At 43.2% G+C, this 23,162-nt stretch overlaps 1 protein-coding gene across 1 annotated transcript in view; it reads left to right on the top strand.

Moving 5' to 3' along the window:
• FNDC3B (fibronectin type III domain containing 3B) overlaps nt 1-7,200 on the top strand; it is a 181,991-nt gene extending 174,791 nt beyond the window's left edge. Inside the window, exon 25 of the mRNA XM_054385962.1 lies at nt 6,889-7,200. Within this exon, the coding sequence (XP_054241937.1) occupies nt 6,889-7,200 (312 nt within the window). The remainder of the gene's footprint in view (nt 1-6,888) is intronic.
• The last annotated feature ends 15,962 nt before the right edge of the window (nt 7,201-23,162 follow it).

The following is a 23,162-nucleotide window of genomic DNA, read 5'->3' as shown; positions in this document are numbered from 1 at the left end:
GGTCTAGTTGACTGGATAGGGCTGGGTGATGGGTTGGACTGGATGATCTTGGAGGTCTCTTCCAACCTGGTTGATTCTCTGATTCAGGATGACAACATGACTTCTGTGCTACTGGCTTAGCATTCCTACTCTGATGGTTTGTAAACTGGTGTGGTGCTTGCACGCTTGACACCATCAGTTGTAGTCTTTTCATCCAAATTAAAGCTTGGGGAGGAATCCTATCATCGTGTAAACTGAGCTAGAACTCTTTCATGAGGGTTGTCTTTGGTTTTTCATAATGTGGACTACATGCTGTGACTGTCTGGGGAACAGGTGTGCACGTGAATGTTGTCAGTTAAGGGCAATCAAGAATTAATTGGTATAGCCATAAAGAAAAGTCCCCCAGGGGCTGGAGAGTCCCAGGATATTGTAATCTGTTATTCTATTCTGTTTTCCTGTGTTTCCCTACTTAAGGGAGCATACAGCCCAAGCTCTCTCTAGCTCTCTTCTCTCCAGTCAGACGTGCATGCTCTTACCTTATGGTCTGTGGGGAGAGTTTTTCTCTTGGCCTTGGCTGGCAGAGAGTTTCCAGCTCTGCAGCAGGGCCCATTGAAGCCAGTGGTCAGCCTGGGTCTAGAGGGGGAGCCACTTTGGCTGCTCTTGGGCCTGCCGAGACTGAGCAGGGTGGAGGTTTCTGGAAGGTCTTGGCCTGGAATGCCTTTTGTATGCATTTGTAAATAGAATTTCTATCTAAACCTCCAATCCAGTGTGGAGCATTTTTATTTTACTCCTTGGAAAAGGGGTGAAATATCTTTTCTGTCCTTTTGCCCCAGGGCAGCTCATGGCTCAAAACTAGGGCAGTGAGTGGCACGATGTCAAGCACAGAGTCACCCTGGACGCCTTACTCAAGCTGCACAAACATGATGCTTGCTTCCTGTGTCTGGGAGAATGTTGTGTTAGAGATCTTGATCCACCTCTTTCCTTGGAAGCCCTTTCAAAGGTGCAGAATATGATGTTCTCCCATGTTGATTTCATTCACAGAAGAAAAACCTCACCTGGGCACTTTGTGCTGAGTGAGCATGAAGTAATCTGCTTCAGTTTATTCAGGCACAGAGTTGTGTGCTGAAGTAAGTGGCCATGTTTCACTTCCCTCACTCACCCAGTGTAGCTCTTCAGTACTGATTCTTCAGGAACTGCCTGTGGACCAGTATAAACTGGGGCATCATAACACCTGTCCAGTGTTGTTTGTTTCTAAAGTGAATGAATCTGGAAAATTCCTTATGAAATAAAACATTAATGGGAGAAAACAGAGTCTTATTACCATCTGGTTAACTCTCAAAGTTTGACTTCCTTATTAATCTATTGCTGAGTGCCATCCTAGATCTGTTCTTGCACTTGGCTTAGGTTGTAGAACCAAATTCCAGGGACAGAAAATAATCATCCTCATTCACTTGTACAATAAGGTAAATCACTTCAGCATTTCTTTCCCATGCTGCACCACTAGCCACTGGCATGCTATTGGGTAAAGCTATAGAATCATAGAGATTGGAAAAGATTTCTGTGATTGCTGAGTCCAACTCAGCAACCCAACACTGCCCAGTTCAACACTTGACATAAACTATAGTTTCTCTATAGATCATCACATCTAAGCTGTCTCCTTCCCCTGTAGCCTGATGTCTGCAACCCTCTGTGTCCCAAAGCCCAGTGTTTTTCCACGATTTGACCTAGCAGAGGTGGTATCAAAGCACTCCAAACCCATGCTCTAGCCATCCCTGCCCTCCTCTGGGAGAACACCTGGTAGCTAATTCTCTGCTGAGAACTGTCTGAAGACCTGGACTTTCAGGAGCTAAGCAGATAACAGTTTAGCTCCCTAGAAGGTGTGTTTAAAAAAATGTGCAATATTCCTTTTTCCTATCACACAAGCAATGTGTCCCTTTGTGTGTGCTTCACCTATTGGAATACGTTAATGGTAGATGACAGTTCTGTTCAGGAAATCAGTCTTCCCCTGTTTACAGATCAGGATGTAAATCACAATCCAGGAACTGGTGGCCTGGTTTTGTTTTTCTGTTTCTTACACTTTCATCTAGCAAAGCTTACTCAGTCTGAACTTAGCTTTAAAGTGTCTTAAAATCATCCCCTGCTTTGCACAGTTTTAGTCTGCAGTTAGGGGAGCAGGCTGGGCTGAGCCCTAGCTTGGGCTAAAAGTTGTGACACTTGGCAGCCAGAGTTTAATTTCCCAGTTGAGCACCTCTGGGGATCAAATCAACAAGGAGCCAGCTCTTCAAAAGAGCTGACCATGGGAAATGAGAGCTGAGCTTTAAAGCTGCTTTAGCCTTCAATTGTTTGCCAATGAGGCAAAATGCTCTACCTTTGAATTTTCTGAGAATTTGGAGGAAGTGATGCTTCATCAACTTCTGCCACATCTTTTCTGGGAGAAAACTGGGAGAGTCCCCAGATGCTTTCCTAAAGAAGAGAAAAGATACAGGTGGGATATGCTGGGCATGTAAAAATCCCCCAGCAAGGCAGTGGGAAGCCTGCTCACAACTGCACCAAGAGGTGGATGCCCAGGAATGTCCAGTTCATCTTTCCAAGCTCTTATTTTTATTATTTTTTTCTTTCCTTTGTTTCAGACTCAGAGTTTGTCTCTACAGAAAGGCATTCAGTACATTGTTATTTGTTTAAAGCTCTAATGAGCAAAAAATTGCTTTTCCTTCTCTAATAGCAAGTCAAAGGCACTTGTACTGGTTGCATGCCAAAAGACAACATAATTGTACAGCACATGTTGGTGTTTATTAGTAGAACTGCTTGCATTGGGCATTTTCTCTGCCTCCTGATGCCAGTTTTGTGTCACAACACAGAGCAAATAATTTCCTTTCATTAGGGTTTTTCAGTGCAGCCCACCTTGCAGGAGGTGATCTGAGGGAGTCTGGTTTGCTTTGTTTAGGAGACAAGGCTGCCCACACAACTCTGAAGTTTTTTCTGAACATCTGAACAATGCAGTCAGTGAAGCTGAGTTTGGATAAAATGATAAAGCAGTTTCTGAAAGAGAACTCTGTCAGATGACTTTAGACAAAATGAAACCTTTCAAGAGGGCATACTTTCTAAATAGATTGAAATCTGCCTCTGGTTCTTCATTTTCTTATCACCATGCAAAATAGGCTTTTAGTAATGATTAAATACCCTGGTGGTTGTAAGGGAGTGCCACAACCAGCTAAGGTCATCTTATACTTTCCAATGTGTTACTTGCAGGGCAGTTGTGGCTGTCATTTTTGTTATTTGAAAGAGGTGGAAGGGGATTGGAATTGTGAAATTGAGAAATATTTGCCTGCAGGAATTAATCTGAGCTGTCTAGCTTGAGCAGCAGCATCCAATGAAGTAAGAGGCTTCAGCAGCAGTTTGTTGCTCATGATGATATTTTCACTGAGAGAGCCAGGCAAAAGAGCTCATCATGTTTCTGTTACACTCTCAGGTGTCTAAACAGAAGAACTGGTTTTAGCAACTGAAGGTGGTAAATAGGATAGCTACTTTGACTCATCAGCCACCAAAGCATAACATGTGGTACATAGAGAAAAGTGTGCTGCTTTGTACAGTTAGACTTGGGGTCATATTTGTTTAGACAATTTAGAGACCTTATATATAATTGTCTTTGTTTGTTTGGGGTTTTTTTCTCTGTTGTGTATGTGAAGTCCATTTACAAAGTCTTAGTTGTGTTCACCACCATGGCTCTCAACTCCCTGAAAGGAGGTTGTAGTGAGGTGGGGGTTGATTTGATCTCCCAAGTAACAACCCATAGGAAATGGCCTCAAGTTGTGCCAGGGGAAGTTTAAGTTGGATATTTGGAAACATTTCTTCACCAAAAGAGTTGTTAAGCCCTGGGACAGGCTGCCCAGGAAGTGGTGATGTCACCATCTGTGGAGGTATTTAAGAGATGTGTAGATATGGTAGTGAGGAAGATGGTTCAGTGGTGGATTTGGTGGTGTTAGGTTAGTGGTTGGACTTGATGATCTCACAGATCTTTTCCAACCACAACAGCTCTGTGATATCTCTGTGCTTAGGGCATCCTGCTTTGGCTTAGCCTGGTCCTGCAGAAGCTACTGCAGACAAAATTGAGCTGGAGCCAGGAGCATCTCTGAAGTGCTTGCTGCAGCTGCTTGTGGAGGATAGAGAGGCTACTGTCAGAAATGAATGACAATTAAGCACAATTTTACCTGTTACTGAGAAAAGACAACTCCACTGGTACTACATACTCGTCACACCACTGAAAGCAGGGCAATTTCTTCCACCTTTCTAGCTCAGAAAATGTTTTACCTTTCTATTTTCAGCTGTTTTTCAAGCTTTCTTTAAAGATGCACTCTGCTCTCAACTGACTGTCTGAACAGTTTTTGGAGAAGTGCTGTTGAGGAGCTGACTTGAGTGAACTTGATCATCTGTATTTATTAGACTGTAATGAAGATACAGGTCTTTGATTTGGCCAGAATTCACCTCCTGAAGTTAAACTGGCATTCACCACCCTGAGAGATTAAAGCAACTGAACAAAACAACTAATTGTGGGCAGGCTTTTACAATGCAGACGCAAGCCATGCATGTCCCATCTCTAGTATATGTTAAATGTAATTTATGAAGCTTAGGTTCTTAAACTTTTATTAAATGTCATTATTTAGATTTTGCTGGATTTTTATTTTGGTTGAGAAGTGGTTGCAAAGGTTAATTTATGGCAAAGGCATGTAGAGCTTCTCTGAGACATGTTTTTAAATGAAATTAATTACTACACCAGCACTAGAAAACATACTTTGCTTACAGGTGTTTTGTGGGGATAAATGCTTTGGGTTGCCACACCTCAGAGTCTAAAGGAATGAAGGTTAGGTGAGTTGTAGAAGAATTCTGGGGAAGAGCACTCACTTGCATGCCAAAGGCAGGCAGCTTTTCTTTGCATGATTTTGCATATTTGTGAGTAAATTGAAGTATTAACCATCTACCAGATACAGCAGTAATGATGGAGTAGTTGGCAGATGGAAGCCCACCTCAGGTGGGTACGGAATTGCTATTGGAAAACAAAGTGGCAGAGGTGCTCTTGGGAGGGGGTGTGCTTTGCAAACAGAGTTTTCAACCTTCACATGGTTTCTCTGCACTGCTTCAGCACTTGCAGTTTTGTTTTCCTTGCAATCAGTGTATTCCTGTAACTTAATGACTCACTTCTCATTGGCGTTGGGAAGACAAGCAAAGAGGACAAGGAAGGCTGCTAGCAGCACATAGCTGTGGTTAATGGCAGAGATTTATGGTGTGAATTCATTGTATTCCTCTCCCTTGAGCTAGAGTGAACTTCCTGTGAGTGCTGAGCAAGAAGAGCAAGGTAACATCATTTTGTTTAAACATTGCTTCTTGATTTATGCCTTGGGACCAAGGAACATGAGCCGGTTTAGAGGACTTCTGCTTGAGTCTGGAAACTGATGAGTTGCCATCATTCAAACTGTGGAAATTTAAAAGGAGAGAACAAATGAAAGAAAAAAAATCTTAATTCTTTGTTCCAGACCTTCTCAAGGAATCAGCAACTGGCTTTTTAACTGCAGGATGAGTCTCGGGGGCAAGCCTGGGCAGGAAAGCTGGACTCTCTAAGTGGCATTTTGCTGAGCATGTCTCTTCTTTTTCCTCCTGCATGTCTTACTCCAGAGTAACACACAGGAAGTCCTCTATCAACTCAGGCTTAATTCCCCTCCTGTTACCCTTTTCTAAGTTGAGTCCTTACCTCCGGGAGGGCAAAGATGCTCTCAGCCTTCCCCTCCCACAACGAGGAGAAGGAAAACAGCTAAGTGAGCAGGGGAAGAAGTACCTGAACTTCACGATGGGTTTTTTTTCCCACTTCATAAAATACCAATTTCAGCAACCCTTCATTACATGAATTGTTGACTGGTTCTTTGTTTTCAGAGCTCAGAAATGTTTCCAGTGGCCTTTTTTTCCACGTAGGTCACTAAGCTGTGTGTCAGACAAGTCTGTTCTCTCCCTTCTTTCTCGTGTCGTGACTCACGCTCTCCGAGTCACGCAGTACCTATGTCTGATTAGCATAAATACCTGATGGGTTTGGATTGCTGCACAACCAAATGCAGTGCAACCAAGAAGAGCTGTTGTTTTGTTTTCATTTTTTTTCCTTTATGCCTTAATAATGTTTTATTGTTTTCACAGTTCTGAAAGTGTAATTTCTAGCAAGTTTGCTGACTCTTGAGAGAAATGTGAGAGAAAGTACATTAAAACAATAGTTGTAAACAGTTTTATGGTTATACAGTAAACGACTTCCAATAACCTTAGTTTGCAGGGTTTCTTCTTTCTGGAGCCAAAGACAGTGCCTGTGCCTTCATGGTTTAGGCATATAGTCACATTTCAAGAGCAGATAAATATGTTTGTAGTATTATATCCACAAAAAATGAGTATGTCTTAGGGTTGCTATATTGTCTGAAGTTTGGTCTGTCCTTGTGCGCGTTGACTTTGTTGAACACGCTCTATTGAGACGTCTCATGGCTGGACAACTCTTCTACATAGCTCTGTTTTTCCAACACCTGTACTGACCTGGTGAGTTCCAAAATCATAGAATCAACAAGGTTGGAAAAGACCTCAGAGGTCATTGAGTCTAACCTAACAGCCAGCACCTCATGACTAACCAAACCGTGGCTTCAAATGCCACATCCAATCCTTTTTTGAACACCTTCCTGGGCAGCACATTCCAAATAGAATCATAGTTCCTTCCTTCGAGAGGTGCAGAAGTGTTTCCTGAAGAGACTCAGACCTGACCTAACTTTCTGGTTCAAAGGCTTGCAAAATCTGATGTTACTACCAGTTTTAAACCATTTAGTGCTATGGAAGGAGGAGCAGATCTTCTGGCTCTTTGTATTTGACTGTGCTTGCTATTTTGTTTTGAAGGTGTACAAGGGAGAAGAGACCACATTCCACATCTCAGGCCTTCAAGTCAACACAGATTATCGGTTTCGCGTCTGCGTTTGCCGCCGGTGCTTGGATACCTCACAGGAACTTTGTGGACCTTTCAGCCCCTCCGTTGCCTTTATGCCTCAGCGAAACGAGATCATGCTTGCAGGAGAAATGGGCAGCATAGATGATCCGAAGATCAAGAGCATGATTCCTACTGATGAACAGTTTGCAGCCCTCATCGTTCTTGGTTTTGCAAGTTTGTCAATTTTATTTGCCTGTATATTACAGTACTTCTTTATGAAGTAGAGATTCAATGGGAGTTTGAGATACAAAATTTAACTAATGCTACGCATTATAATCCACACATTTATTCAGATATTCCTTTTTTTGTTTTGTTCTCATTTTGAAATCCTTTTGTCCTACCATGCATTTTATATACTTCTCTTGTTTTTACAGTTTTAGCTTGAAGAAAAAGATAAATCAGTGTTTTGGTGCACCTTTTTGAAATTCAAAACTAGGAAGTGGTCAAACTGGAGAAACAAGCAAACCAGATACCAAAAGCAAGATTATTTTTTTTTTTAACTTTTTTTTCCTTCACGGTTTTAGAATCATCACCAATTTGCCTTTTCAATGTTGTTTTGGGTTGTTTGTTGTTTGTTTTTTTTTCACTGAAGTTCATCCAGTCTCCTATTTTACCTTACTATTTAGGAAATTTTAATCATGAGTCACTCTTGTCTCTGCTTTTTCCTTCTAAGCATTAGTCACAAGTGTGTATAGTGGTAAGACTAGAGTACAGTGTTAGTCAACAGTACCAGGTTTTCCTTGAACAGTATTAGCAATGTTGCCTATGAATTATTCACTACATTTGCCCCATTTTTTTTTTGCCACATTTTTTTTTCCAAGATGAAACCTAAGTTGCTCTTTTAACTCTTTAGTGCATTTAAATCAGAACAATTTCCTGCAGTCCAAAAACCTTTTTAATTATCTGTTCTTTTTACAGTTACAACACTATAAACTGCCTGTATACGAGATGTAATAACCAAACTGCATATAAATTATGAAGCATTATGGAGAGGTTTTTTTTTTTACCTTTTTTTGATTCCTAGCGGTGATTTTTAAGAGGGCATTGTGCAATAGTTAGCTATTCCCATGTTCAGCTATTTAAAAGCTGCTTTAACTTGTCTGTTTGTCACTGTATATAACTATTCCTAATCTAATACTAGATATTATTCTATTATGTTCAGCCTGATTTATATGATTAGAGCTGGTGACAGCATACTGCCTCTACTGAATTAGGTGATATTTACACTCAATGTAAGCAAACTTTACTGTCAGTTGATCTTTTTTGATTATTATTATTGTTGTTGTTGTTTTGTTTTTTTTTTTAGAGGGGTATCCATTTTATGGAACTTTCTTGGAGGTATCAGAGATTAGATCTGTTTATTTCAAATACCTTAGATGGGCGTCTACGCTCTTCTTACCACAGGGCTAATTGAACTCACTTGGTACATGGCAAAATTCAGATGAGAGTCCTGCAGAGGAATAATCTCTGCTCTGATGGGACTGTCTCCCTGCCCCCCCTCCTGCCTGCCCCTTCCCAGACACACATTTTTAATCCATCAAGATACTAGATTTTTAACTCTGGAGTCATTGGGTTATTTATATTCAGTCAACATTGTGCGAGTACCTCAGGGACAGAAGTGAGCTGGAGGTGCAAATAGATTCCAAAAGGGTGCAACAGACACAGCATATTCCCCTGCCTCTTGTTTATGTATATTTTTGCTACTTGGTTTTGCTTTTGTCCTAGCTGTTTTGTGCTCTGTCTTAAGGTTCAGTGTCCTGTACTAGCATCATAGTCCCTTAACCAAAGTAATGGGGAAGAAAAAAAAAACAAAAACAAAAACAAAAAAACACCACAGCATTATTTTTGTCTTAGTTTTATTTATACTATATTCTGCATACAGTACTTTAAATACCAATTACAGTGCAATCTTTTATTTATTGTAAAAAAAAAATTAAAAAATAAAAATAAAATAAAAAATAAAAAGTGTACTTATGTACTAATCCCCCTCCCTACCTTCCCCCTGTAGCATGTTATATTTTGTCTGGTTTATACTGTTGTACTTTAGGTCAACTTTTTTTACCTGGCAGCATTCCTAGTAGTATTAATCCTCTTACGTTTTCTAGTGGTTTGTTTATTTTTTTTTTTTAAGATGGAAGCATCTAGTACATTAAATGCCAAATAAATAAATAAACAACAACAACAAAAACCCCAACATTAGCAGTGATTCAAACGTTTACATGTATCCAAAAAAACCCATAATCATCTCTGGAAAGAAAGTGCTAAGATCAATGAATTATTCTGTGTGCCTCTCTAGATGTAGCAAATACTAGAAATGTTCTGTATTTTGTTATTGACTATAATTAGTTTAATTTAGCCTGGCAAACTAATGGCATGGAGCTAAATATATATGTTTTGGGGGTTGTTTTGATTTTGGATTTTTTTGTTTTGTTTTGTTTGGGTTGGTTTGTTTTGTTTTTCCAAAGTCATGGCTTGTCAAATTTATTTACATCTTATTTAAATTTATTTGTGATGCAAAACTTTGTGACCTTGCCTCTGTATTTTGTGAGCAAAGCATATGCAGCCGTTTGCCACGGAGGGGAGAAGAGTGTATTTTTTAAAGCAGTTGAGAAGATATTGCTAGTTTGGAATCCCAGAAATCGGAATAGGTTCCCTTTTTGCCTTTTTTTTTTTTTTTATTATTATTATTTTTATTTTGGGAATATTGTTTCAGCAGTGCTGCTATGAAATCCAAGCTTGACACCTTTTTTTTTTTTTTAAAAACAAAAAATTATTTAAAGGAAAAAAAATTAAATATAAATGAAAGAAAAAAAATCCACTTTGCTTTAGATTATTTGATCCATTTTTGATGATGAGATACAAGTGAGGCTGTATAGCAGCCAGCAGAAGTTTAGAGAAAAGCAAAGCAATCGGTTACACTTGATGTCACTGCTGATTTGTTTGGTGTCCCTCAGAATCACACTAGCAAAATTGCCCAGTCCCACCTCACGGTTAGCAGAGCCTTCTGTAGGAGCTGGGACCAGGCCCTCAGTAAGTGAATTTGGTGTTCTTTCAGTTTGTGTATTCTGCCATAGTGACTTGACTGTCGTTCATGTATTAACACCACAAGGCAGCATCCCAGGTGTTAAACCATTCCTCTCCTTGCCGCTGACCCACCGCTGGCTGATGCCTTGACTCTGCCCAGACATCCCTGTGCCCGTTGACCCAGCGATAGCAGGTGCTGCATCCAACCCGAGGGCTCTCTGCTCTCCAAGAGATCATCAACAACCACAAAAGGTAAAATGAAACACTACAACCCTTGAGGAAGGAGAGAGATGTTTTTGTATTGTTCTGCCACCTTCTTTCTGAACTTGAAATGTTTTCTAATCTTGTTTGTTGGCTACAGTAGCTCAGTATTCAGTGTCACCATTGAGAAGTGCCCTAACTGAATGTGTATGAACCTTATCCTTGCACAGTTCTTTAAATTGAAAAAAAAATAAATTAAAAAAAAAAGTTTTTACCTCACTATGGGAACATACATTCCAAGCTTTTCAACTTAAAAATAAAATAAAATATAATCATAAGTTTTCTTGTATTGTAAATTTTAGACTATTTCATATGCATTGTATTAAAACTGCCATATCAAATTTAATGTATAGATTTTGCAAATACTACACTATGTATGTAAGACTTAACTGTATCTGTAGTGTATATGTAATATATTTATGCCCAATAAATGTTTTAATTCTTTCTGATATCACCAGAAGTTTTCTTCATTGGAAGAGACAGCCTTCATGTGGCCCCTGTCCAGCAGGTCATTGGTGTTGCTGCAGCAGGAGTGAGAAGCCTGAGTTAATTCAGGATGTTTCTCATTTGTAGTTGGAATGATTTTGTGTTACTCAGGAAACCTTTGCTGGTGCAGTTTATGGAATAATATTTTCTTAGACAGAAATCATAGAATACATCTGGTTGGAAGAGGCCTGGAAGATCATCCAGTCCAACCCTCGACCCAGCACTGAAAGGCCAACACTAAACCGTGGCCCCAGGCACCCAGGTCCATGTGCTGCTCAAACTCCTCCAGGGATGGTGACTGCAGCACTGCCCTGGGCAGACCATTCCAGTGTTTGAGAACCCTTTCAGTGAAGAAATATTCCCTAACATCCAGTCTGAACCTCCCCTGGTACAGCTTGAAACCATTTCCTCTCCTGTCATTTGCCACCAAAGAGAAGAGGCTGCCCCTTCCTCACTCCAACCTCCCTTCAGGTAGCTGTAGGGAGTGATGAGATCTCCCTTCAGCCTCCTCCAGACTGAACACCCCCAGCTCCCTCAGACACTCCTCATAGGCCACGTGCTCCAGGCCCTTCAAGAGCCTCATTGCCCTTCTCTGGACATGTTCAGCACCTCCATGTCCTTCTTGTAGTGAGGGGCCCAGAACTGAACACAATACTCAAGGTGTGGCCTCACCATTGCTCAGAACAGGGGGACTGATCACCATCACATTTCTAATCCAAGCCAGGATGCCATTGGCTTTCTTGACCACCTGGGCACACTGCTGGCTCATGTTCAGTCAACTATCAACCAATACCCCCAGGTCCCTCTCTGAGTCACAGCTTTCCAGCTGCACATCCCCAAGGCTGTAGTTTGCCATGAGGTTGTTGTGACCCAAGTGCAGGACCTGGCACTTGGCCTTGCTGAACTTCATACAATTAGCCTTGGCCCACTAGTCTAACCTGTCCAGAGGCCGTTGCAAAGCTGCCCTATCCTCTAGCAGACTGACCCAGCCACCCAGCTTGGTGTCCTCTGCAAACTTACTGAGGGTGTACTCAATGCCTTCATCCAGATCACTGATAAAGATATTGAAGAGAACAGACCCCAGTACTGAACCCTTTCTTCTTGACTGGGAGGAATCATTGTCCTCACCCCAGAGCTGCCCAGCTTTAGACAGTGTCACCTTGTAGCGGTCAGCTCTGACAGCTGCCCTGCAGTTTGCTTCCCTCAGCAGGGCTGATGCACACTGAGGAAAAACTTCACAGAAATAACCTTCAAGTCAGGTTTCTGTGGCTTTTTAATCACTTCTTTTAAACAGCTTGCATGAAAAATCTAAGGATAGTAAAAATGCACCTAGATCTGTTACCTCGCAATTAAACCTTGAAATATCAGAACTTATCACTTCATTGTGTGCAATCAATTGAATGACTCATCATAAAGGATTAGTCTGATATGTGCACGTTTCTTGGCAAACAGATTAATGTTTGTTTTTGAAACAACTTCTTCAAGTTGCTGAGGAAATACAACATTGGATTTGTTTGCTTCTCTAATAACCACAATTTACAACCTGAGTGTGTTTTACCTAAGGAAATGGAGTCATTTTCTTCACGTGGCTACTCAGCTATTTTTCTTTTTCATTTAAGCAACAGCTTGTCAAAACAATCTCTCTTTAACAAGATATTTTAAATATGTCCATTTGGTATCTGAAGAGATCTTTTCTTTCCAGTAGTTCCCAGGGTACAGTATTGCCATAGGTGCCCGCAGAGAGGCTGGACAACAGGTGAAGCCCATGGGAGTGAAAGAGGATTTAGGTATTTACTGTTGGAGCTCTGAATGTTGTAATGTTAGAACCCACAGGTTTGGTGCAGAGATGCTGGGTCCCTTTCCCACACCCAGACTATGCAGAGGTGGAGTAAGTAGCACAAACTCCACTGGATTTTTCCCTTGCAAGGAAATACAGAGCAAGTTGTGTCCGAGCCCAGGCAGTACTGTACCAGCTCCTCGTGCTGGCTCATACCTGCTAAGAGAAAAGTATCTGATGTGAAAAGGTTTGAAAAAGAGCAGGGTCTCAATTTTCTAGATATTTTTGTGGCCTCACAAAGAACCCCCAAGCTGATTCAGTAGCTGGATGTGGCCCACAGCACATCCTGCAGTTTGAGCAGTCTCCAGGTCTGCCAGCAGCGCAGTGTGGTCAGCAGGCTGGTGGCTGCTGTTTCTATAGCAGCAGCAATCCTCTCTCTCCTCTGTAATCAAGGAGCCTGTTCCAAAGTGGAACAGGTAGAATTTGTTTTGCTTTTTACTTCAGTCACTGACAAGTCTGGAGCATGTTTGGTTTGGTGGGGGAAGGCTGAGCCCCTTTTAGTTGGGGGGAATCTCTGTAGCAGGTTAAGGTTGGATATTGGAAGAAACTTCTTCACTTGAAAGGGATCTCAGACACTGGAACAGGCTGCCCAGGGAGGTGTTTGAATCCACATCCCTGGAGGGGTTTAAAAGACATACACATGTGATGCTGAGGGACGTTGTTTAGCACCAGACTTGTTAGAGTGAGATAATGGTTGGACTCAATGATCTTAAAGGTCTTTTCCAACCAAAATGATTCTATAAGAAACCAGAATATCAAAGCAAGATGTGGCACAATCTGAGCCACCTGCTCCCTGGGACAAGGAAGAAAGCAAATAGGATCTGGAGGTAGCATCAATCCATCTTCACCTTCTGATGAACTTTTCCTGCCAGACTCATGTCTTTGAATTTTAGGTGATGCTCAAATTCATCCTACTGTAAATGACACTTCCTTAAAAGAAGTGCTCAAATCCAGCCTTTGTGTCAGGGGACTGGGGGTCTCCTGCCTCCCCTGTCTTGAAGTACAGAAGAGGTATTTGAAAATGCCCCTAAAAATTAAATACTTTGAGAACTCCAGCTAAGAGGCTTCCAAGGCAGCTGATATCCCTTGAAAATGCAATCTCATCAGCAGCGCATTTAATAAGTTCTAAACGGTTGCATCTGTTTCTGCTCTTGACAATTGCTGTCTCTCACAATGGGCAGATCCTTGGCTGGGTGAAATGAAGTAAGAGGCTTCAGAGGGTGCTTTCAAAGAGAGTGCATTAACCTGCTATCTGCTGTTATTTAGGTGAATGTGCTCTTATTAATTTAAGTAGTTACTCTGCTAATTGCTGACAGGGATGGTATTGCATGCAATCAAAACTATTTTTAGGTCTACTGGCATGGTTAATAAGTAACTGCTTGGGTCAGCGTGCTCAGTGGATGTAATTTCTTAGTAATTTTATTATCTCTCTCACTTTCTGTCCTATGAAGGCAATTAGTCTCAACAAACAAAATGGAGCAAACAGTAGGGATGCAGAAGTCTTGTGAGGATTCAGATGTGAATAGAGATGAGAAATTCAGCCTAATCCAGTGCAAATATTCTATTTATTATTTTGCAGCTCAAATGCTTTCTCTCCCCACAAGATGCTTGTGTGCTGGTCAGGGTGTCCTTGGTTGGGAGGGCTCTGCAGGATGCTGCTCAGTGCCTGCCCAGCTGGCAGCGCAGTGCGGTGAGATTTGGCACACTGAGAAAAAGTGAATCTCTGCTCTCAGCAGGGCCAAATGTTCCCTGGGGTGCTGCTGTATGGACTGTGCACAGTGCTAGGTGTAGCTCTGGAACTGTAATGAGAATAGTGTTCAAGCACAGCTCCTGTCTTTGCCTTCTCTCCAGTGTGGGGGTCAGGTGTTTCTTCTGCATGTCACAGCCCTGTCTCTCATGTCTGTCTGGTTTAAAGTGATGTGTGATGGACTTCAGTGTTTTGAAATCAGAAGCATCACAGCTGTACAAACCTCTGGTAATTCTCCAAGTAAGCCCTGCCTGGGCAGTGGTGGCACAAGTCCCTTCCTCCAGCTTGCATCAGCCCATCTTGCAGGATGGGACAGTTGACACAGGCCTCACCACAGCCTGTGGCAGCAGCACGCCTCTAGCTACACAGCAGACTCCAAATCACTGTGATGTGGGAAATCAGGCACAAAGCACAGCAAAGACTGAGGAGAAAGCAGGTAAGTGCAATCCTCTTATGGTTTTTAACACCACAGCAGGAGCAGCTGGTTGGAGGTGATTTTTGTCCAAGGCTAGGACAGCCAGCTGCAGCAGCTCTCTGAGTGGCTTTGGTTAGCCTTGCAGGTTACCTTTTTTTGTGAGAAGGAACCCACTGGTGTGATCTGAGCACAGCTGGCAGGGGTTTGTTTCCCCTACCTATTGGCATTGGCTCAGAGATGCTCAGGCAGTGCCCAAGGGACATCAACACATCTGCACTGGAGCCAGGACACCAACCAAGGCCCCAGGAAACCCTCGTGCTGGCCACCTGCTTCCCCCCTCACAAACTAACAATACTTCAGGGGTTCAAAATTGCACATTTGATCCAAATGAGCTCAGAAGATGGCATCTTTTGCAGCCCCATGCTGGTGCCCCTGGCACAGCAGCGAGTTTTACACTAATCAAGCACATCAGCCCTGCTTGACAAGAATACCAAGATGTGACTGCCTGGGCCATGTGTGGCCATGAATATTGGCTGAATGTCTGGTGAGAATTTGGAGCATAATTTCTTGCTGTCTTCTGTAAGGCTGGTGTGCTAAAGCTATTTCAATCCCTGCACCTCAGAGCTCATCGTGCTCGCTGCGGAGCAGACTCATGGTGTTAGATTCCCTCCCTGCCTGCCCTAATGAAGGATGATTTGTGGCACCACACCTGTTGGGGAAGCAGGCTGTGCAGGGATGAACAATGTGGATAAAGGCTTGGAAACCACCATGCCTTTTCTTTCTCATGGACAGCACTGCAATGATGTGAAAATCAATGGGAGCCTGAGAAAAAGGGAAAGGGAGTAATGCTCTTCTCTTTTGATCCAGCAGCATTCAAAGTGGGGACAAATGCTGGGGGAGCATCTCCTGTGCCCTGAGGGCAGCCTCTGGAGTCGAGGATGGGGTTCTTTGCTTCTGAGAGCAACTTTACTTTATGGACTCACACACATCACCAAACCTTCATTTTCCTCCCACTGAGGGAAATGAAGCAAGTGTGGAGAGAGCAAGAAAATGCCCTCATTGCAGTGTTGTAGCTCCAAGTACAGCTAGAGGACCAACCTGCAGGCTTTCAAAAGGATGTATTTGTTCACAACCAAGAGGGCAGCAGGTTGGCAACCAGGCAGTGCTCACTTTAGATGCTCTTTAGGATTGGTACCTCCTAGTAAGGGACAGTCCTGGGGTCTAGGCAGTGGTTGCCCACAGACATCTCTTTGAAGCCAGCCCCACTGTTATATGGAGTGGCTGAGGGAGCTGTGGTTGTTTAGTCTGAAGAAGGGGAGGCTGAGGGGAGATCTCATCACTCTCTACAACTCCCTGAAAGGAGAGGTAATGAGAGGCTCTGAACTCCGCTCTTGAAAAGTCAGGGCATGCAGGAAAGATGAGGAAAGGTAGTAATATGTGGGTACTGGGCTTGGAAGGGAATGGAGACATTTCTGCTGGGAAGAATGCCAGGAAAGCCTATTAAATGCCCACCAAGTGTACTAGTGACATTTGGTAATGCAAATGTACTTATTGTGTGCTGCAATGACAACCCTGCTAAGGCTCAACACTAAGCAGAAGTGACTGCAGGAACCCCTAAACATTCATCAACACCAGATGGATTCACTTTGTCTCTTACAATTTAGAGGTAAAAGACAATTTCTCATCTGACAATGGCTTTCCCTTTTTTTTTTTTTTGGGGGGGGGTGTGTTGTTGTTTCTTTTGTTTTCCCCCTGAGCAGCAGCAGCAAGGGCTTCTGGAAGCAGAAACTGTGATTTCATGATCTGATAGAGCTGGCAAAGCTGGACCCCATCATCTAACTGCTTTGACCAAGTTTGGCTGAGCAGATGGGACATGAGGCCAGATCCCTGGAGGTTTTACCTGTCTCTCACCAGAAATCACATTTCTGAGTGAAAAGCCATTGGCAAGCACAGCTGAGTGAGGAAAGTGGTTTGCTCCTGTGAAGTTCCTGGTTCTTTGTGTGGAGCTGGGGAGGAGTCTGCTGCACTACATGGGGTGGGAGGAGATGGTTGGAGTGGAGTGTGTGTACCCCTGCCCTGTGTGGATGATGGCCCTGCTAAATCAACAGAGAGACTTCATGTAAAGCCCTGTGAGCTTCCAGCTCCTTCAGGCTCTGCTTGTGTTACAGATGGGCAGTGTGTAACTCTAGTAGGCTGTGTAAAATTGTGTCACCACCAGCTGCTCCCAAGACATGCCAGCCCCTGCAACTGCATCTGCTGGATATACATCCACCTGGATTACCCAGAGGATTTCCAGGGAAGCTCCTGCACAGGCCCAAGCCCAAGGATGGGTGTAAGAGCTCACATGCAAATACAAATCCCACTGTGGGTGCAGGTGTCTTTACCACTATCATGTGTTCATTGGTTTTACTGCTGGTAGGGGAGTAGAGGCAGGGCTTTGAAAGTGTAGCCTGGGTTTCCTGTGTTGGCTGAGCTCTCTGGAGGCTGCAGTGTCAGCCAGAGGTTACTTATTTCCCATATAACACTTATCAAAAGCTACTGGGCTGAGCACTCCGATGGCAGAGCTTGGGAACAGAAATGATGCTAGGAGCTGCCTGCACCAGCCCACAGCCCAAGGAGTAATGCCCAGAGGGAGGAGAACAGATCTGCACCTTATTGCGTGGTGATAGCATGGTGTGAGCACAGGCTTAAAACACCAGGTGCTTTAATTCCCTTTTTGTAAACCTGGGCTAATATTGTTCATTCAGCTTGTGAGGGCAAAATCTACTCACAGGTTTTCAGCTGGCAGGGTGAGGAAGGTGGTTCAGGGTGTGTGGCAGTAACAACACTGACAGAGTGGTCAGGCATTGGGATGTGCTGCCCAGGGGGGTGGTTGAGTCACCAACCCTGGATGTGTTTAAAGGTGGTTTGGATGTGGTGCTTGGGGATATGGTTTAGGGGTGAAGCTTGTAGAATAGGGTTCTGGGTTGGACTTGGTGATCCTGAGGGTCTTTCCCAACCTGAATGTTTCTGTGATTCTGTGACACAGGCACCACTGGGATAGGAGGAGTTAGGTAGATTTTTGTTTTGTTTTGTTTCACCAAATTTTGAATTTATGTCTCAAGATAGAATTTATCTCCTTGAGGCCAAAAAGTTTTTGGAAATGATATCTAAAGCCATCAGGAAACATTGACTGAAGAGCTCAGGGGAGCTGCTAACAGCCTCTCAAGGCAACACACTGATCAGTGCAAACAAGCACAGACTGGGGCCAGCTGCCTTCAAACCAGCAAAGGGACCACCAGCATCAGCAGCCACTGCAGTGACCCTCCCTTCTGCTGCCCCACACCTTGTCCTTCCCCATCAGCAGATGAGGAGGGAGGACCCCAGCTAACAGCAGATCTGTGACGGAGAGGAGGTTCTTCTGGATATTTAGGTATCTAACAGCTGCTGCTTTAAATAGGGCTTATGCAAATACCATTTGACACAAGCTTGCATAACTGCTGAATATGTGTCAGCTCAGAATTTGACAGGTAAGTGCTATTCTTCCTGAATGTTTTATTTTTGGCAAGAAATACAATAGGACATGATTTTCTGCCTGTGCATCAAGGATACTTTTCTCAAATGAATGAAGCTTTCTGGTAAAGTGCTTCTGACCTATTTCATCACCAATGTAACATCTTGCCAAGAAATAAAATGCAGCCAAATTGTACCTGTTTGTTTGTGAAGCCATGGTACAAAATGTAGAGTCAGAAAAGCTTTTAAGATGTGGGCTGTTTAATGAATGAGCCCACAGCTATTTCCTATGTGGGCTGCTCAGGTACAGGGCAGTGAGAACACAGCAGAATCTTGACTCAGGGAGCCCCTATTCAAGGGGGGGGTGGGGTGGGGGGGGAGGGTGGGGTTTCAGTCAGATCTGGCAAAGTTTTTTTTTTTTCCCCTAGAAGGAAAAGTTTCCAGAAATGAAGCCTATGCCAAACAGCCTGAAAGAAATCTTGTCTGCCATGCTTAATAGCCCAGTGCCTGCAGGGGCTCTTGTCTTCTCTGCGTGTAAAATGGACCTCAAAAGTCATGTCCAGATCCAAAACATGGATGGGGGAGACACCCATGCTCTTTTAGAGAGAGGAGGCTGTAGGAGGAAGATGTCAGGAGCATGAGGGGCTGCATCAATGCCCTGGGAAGCAGAGGAGAAAGGCTTTGTCTCTGCTTGGAAGTATTTGCCAGGATGGTCATCCCCTGTGGATGCTGAGCAGCTGCCACCAGTGAAACAAACAACTAAACCAGTGCCAGCACTACTGCCGCCAGCACAGGCTCTTTGCCACCAAAGCGTCTGCTCTGCACGTGTAAAACCTGCTAGAGACAAGGCAGGAGGAACCTTGCCCTGTGTCACTACCTGAAATCAACTCTTGGACTGGCTTCAGTCAGCTTAGGTAAAAAATGCTCTTGAAATCCTGCCTGCACCTATTTTCCCAGTGAAGTTATTTCCTGGGCAATAGTCTCTATGAGGAGAGGCTGAGGGAGCTGGGTCTCTTTAGCCTGGAGAGGAGGAGACTGAGAGGTGACCTCATTAATGTTTATAAAGATGTGAAGGGAGAGTGTCAGGAGAGTGGAGCCAGGCTCTTCTCAGTGAGGTCCAGTGATAGGACAAGGGGAAAGGATGCAAGCTAGAGCAGAGGAGGTTCCATGTGAACATAAGGAAAAACCTTTACACTGTGAGGGTGACAGAGCCCTGGAGCAGGCTGCACAGAGAGGTTGTGGAGCCTTCTTCTCTGGACAAGCTCCAAGGTGATCCTGCTCTGGCAGGGGGGTTGGAGTGGACAATCTTTCGAGGTCCCTTGCAACCCCTAACATTCTGTGTGATTCTCTGATCCTTGGGGCACACAATGGATTCATCCACCAGTGCCAGTGGGGAGGTGTGTATCTTCTGGAAACATCTGACAATAGTTGATTTTATGATGCAAAAGTGAAGGTTATCTAGGTGATTGGGTTTTTTTCTCTTTTTCCATCCAAAAGCAGATCATTACTTGTACCTGTTTAAAGAAGCAGACTCGTTTCTCCCTCTGGAGCCAACACATGCCAGTAAATGTCACTCCACTGACTTCATTATTTCTGTACAGAAAACCTTTAGTACTGAGTGGAGCAAAACTAATGGATGGTGTAGTGCCAAATGCAAGGTGCATGAAAAGCCTGAATGTTTCCTGATGGACATGAAATATTTTTCTGTGTGTGCAAGAGTCACAGGAAGGTGGCAACTCTTCTTTAATAACTGTGTTTGTATTTTACTAGATTTAGGATCATAGAATTATAGCATCATTTTGGTTGGAAGAGGCCTTTAAGGTCCTCAGGTCTAACCCATTACCCAACACTCCCAGGTCACCACTAAACTCTGTCACTCAGCTTTTAAAGCCCTCCAGGGATGGTGACTCCAACACTTCCTTTGGCAGCCTGTTCCAGGTCTGGACAACCCTGTTGGTGAAAACATTTTTGGTCAAATGTCAAGTGACCTGCAGAAACAAATCCATTTGTTAAGAGAGAAGGAAGGGAGAAGTTCTCTATTCCAAATCATCAGACAGTCTCCTTCTTTTGGCTTTTGTGACCACACATTAAATGTTTTCAATTCCATTCCACACACAAGGTTGTGACAATTTCTCAGTGTTGGTACAGTTAAAATTCACCATCCCTCTGGATGAAGTGTTAGGTTAGATGAAATTATTATAGTTTATATGTGGAAACTAAATGTGTCTACACGGGGCTTTAATGTTACACTTATTTAAACAAGACCCAACCAAAGAGAGCTAATCAAACAAGAAAGACCAAACCAAACAAAAAAGACCCATCTAAATGATTAAAAAAAAAAAGACCCCATAGCCTAATCAAGTGAGTTAAACAGGTTTGGAGGGGAAAAATTAAAGCAAATGATGCAGGATCTCCTCTAGGTAAAATCCTCTGTGGGACCATTCTGGCCAGGCAGAATTGCTTCCTTCAGCTGACACAAGTTTTGCTCACAGGGAATGCGGCAAGCTCCATGAAGTCCTGCACACCATGGGTGATATTGATACATATTTTGTACCCCATTCTGACACCACAGGTGCCTGCCTTGCCCACTGCCAATCCTGCAGCAGCCAGCTCCAGAGGAGAGGAGCATGGCAGCAATGAAGGAACCTGCAAGAGATTCTGTTCTCCAGCCTGAATGTGGTCACACCAGATCCTCCACCACCACTGACCTGGTAAGGTTATAAAGGAACTCATCACTTTATTTCTTTTTCTGTTCACATTTAATACCACAGACACAGCTGAGATTTGAAACACATAGGTGATGCTGGGGGTGTGATCAGGTCAGTTACACAATCCTGTTATTAATGAGCTCACATCTACACAGTCTTTTCAAAGATTCCCAGATTTCTTGTTTCCCTGAGTTGCATGACATCTGCCATCAGATCTATTTGTCAGTCAAAAACAAGCAAGAGAACAAAATGGAGAACAAGGAAGATGTGGTTAGAGGCAAAACAAGTGCTGCTGCTGCTTGTTTGTCCCTTGATAGGTTGGCACACATCAAACCTCTGCTTGCTTGCTGGGGACCAAGCTAGGCTCAGGGACCATGCTAAGGAGCAGCAACCACCCCCTTGGCCCTAGCACAGCACTGGGTGATATAACAAACACAATATGTACAGAAGAGGCCAAATTCTCTTTTGACTTATACCTGAGCAGCACCACCAGCTGAAGGTGTAACAGGCAGAAAATGGCCCACCAGCGTTTCCAGCAGTTTGAAAGGCTGTAGGACATTTGCTAACAGACAACTCATTATGGAGAATCAGTTGTGGACCAGCTGGTAATAAATACTAGACCAAAATAAATAGAAAGCTGCTGTTGCACATGCATGCTCCAAAACTCTATTAGCTGGACCACAAGATCTATGTGTTGGTGTGACAAGAGATGCAATATAAGACATAGTCAACAGCATAAAGGATGTAAAAGCTTCTGGTTTGCCTTTTAGTGGCACAGTGAGTTATCAAAATTAGTTGAATTCAAAATTTTTATGGATCAAGTACGAGAATGTGTCTGCCTGGGATTTATAAGGCAGATTTTTTTCTATTACTTTGCCAGGTCACATTGGTGAAAAAAAGTTCTCAACAATACTGCAGCAAACTAGAACGAGGGCGCACTGGGCTTCATGGGGGGTCTGGGGTACTGGTAACCAGCTGATGTGCTTTAAACAGAAACCAGAGGTGGTTCACAGCCAGGAGACTTGTCCTCAGCAAACTCTGGGGGGGAGTACAGTGGTGCACAGCATAGGGACAGGTAGCCACAGGCTCATTACAAATACCAAATAGCTAAAGGCTTCCACGTTCAGACATGGAGTCGTTCACAGTCAAGCTGAACAGAACAAGTACAGATGATTTAGCTAGTAAAAAAAAAAATTACTTTGGTGGGAGATTGCATTCCATGTTTTTATAGCATCACTGCAACCCTGAAGTCAGCACTGTCCTTGTCCCACTGATATAGAATCATAGAATCAGTCAGGGTTGGAAGGGACCACAGGGATCATCCAGTTCCAACCCCCCTGCCATGGGCAGGGACACCTCACACTAGATCAGGCTGGCCAGAGCCTCATCCAGCCTGGCCTTAAACATACCTTAAAAAAAAAAAAAAATCAGTACAGTCATGTTCTAAGCCACTTCTGTGAAGGTATTTTTTTTTCCTTTCCTTTTCTTTCTGCTTAGATATGACATGAAGGTCATTTATTTTTAGCATGTTTAAAAATTATCCATTTTATTTCTCCTTTTCTTCTTAAAGAAATTCTTTTCCTCGTTCAGAGAAAAAAAAAAGAGGGAAAAAAAAGAACCCCAACAGATAAAAAACACCACACTTTTGTTTATTTAAAAATTAACGTTATGAAAAGTGTATCAAATTCCATGCTTACCACTCCAAAAAGGCAATTCAGTTTTCTTTCTCTCTCTCTCTCTCTAGGGTTATATGTAAGCAAAATACTTAGGAAAACTTAACTCTGGAAAAATTCGTCTGGAATTAGCTGCTGCTGAAGTCACACAAACTCTCAAGTGCCCTGGGCTCTGTTTTGCCTGTGAAGGCTGCTGAAGCCCAACTCTCCTGCTGCAGTCAGTGCTAAAAAATCATGTGGGCAAAAGCAGCAGAGAAAGAATACTTGAGCGCTGCCAAATTTCTGTGACCATCTTTCTCCTTTTATAGTCTCAAAATTTAGTTGTTTTTTTTTTGTTGTTGTTGTTGTTGTTGTGGTTATTGTTGGTTTGTTTGGGTTTTTGTAAATCTTTAACTGCCTACATGACATCTTTCTGGCAATCCAGATGATGACAGAAGTAGAGCTGTAATGTTTCGCTTCGTTGTCTCTTGCCCTCTTTCTCCTTCGTCATGGCTTTCTGGGAAATAAGGGGTAAGTGATGCTCTGCTGCTTGGAAACCACGTG

The sequence above is a fragment of the Indicator indicator genome, chromosome 13 (genome assembly GCF_027791375.1).
Source record: "Indicator indicator isolate 239-I01 chromosome 13, UM_Iind_1.1, whole genome shotgun sequence".
Lineage (NCBI taxonomy): Eukaryota > Metazoa > Chordata > Aves > Piciformes > Indicatoridae > Indicator > Indicator indicator.
The sequence above is the reverse complement of the archived record's forward strand: the minus strand, read 5'-3'. Positions and strand labels throughout refer to the sequence as shown.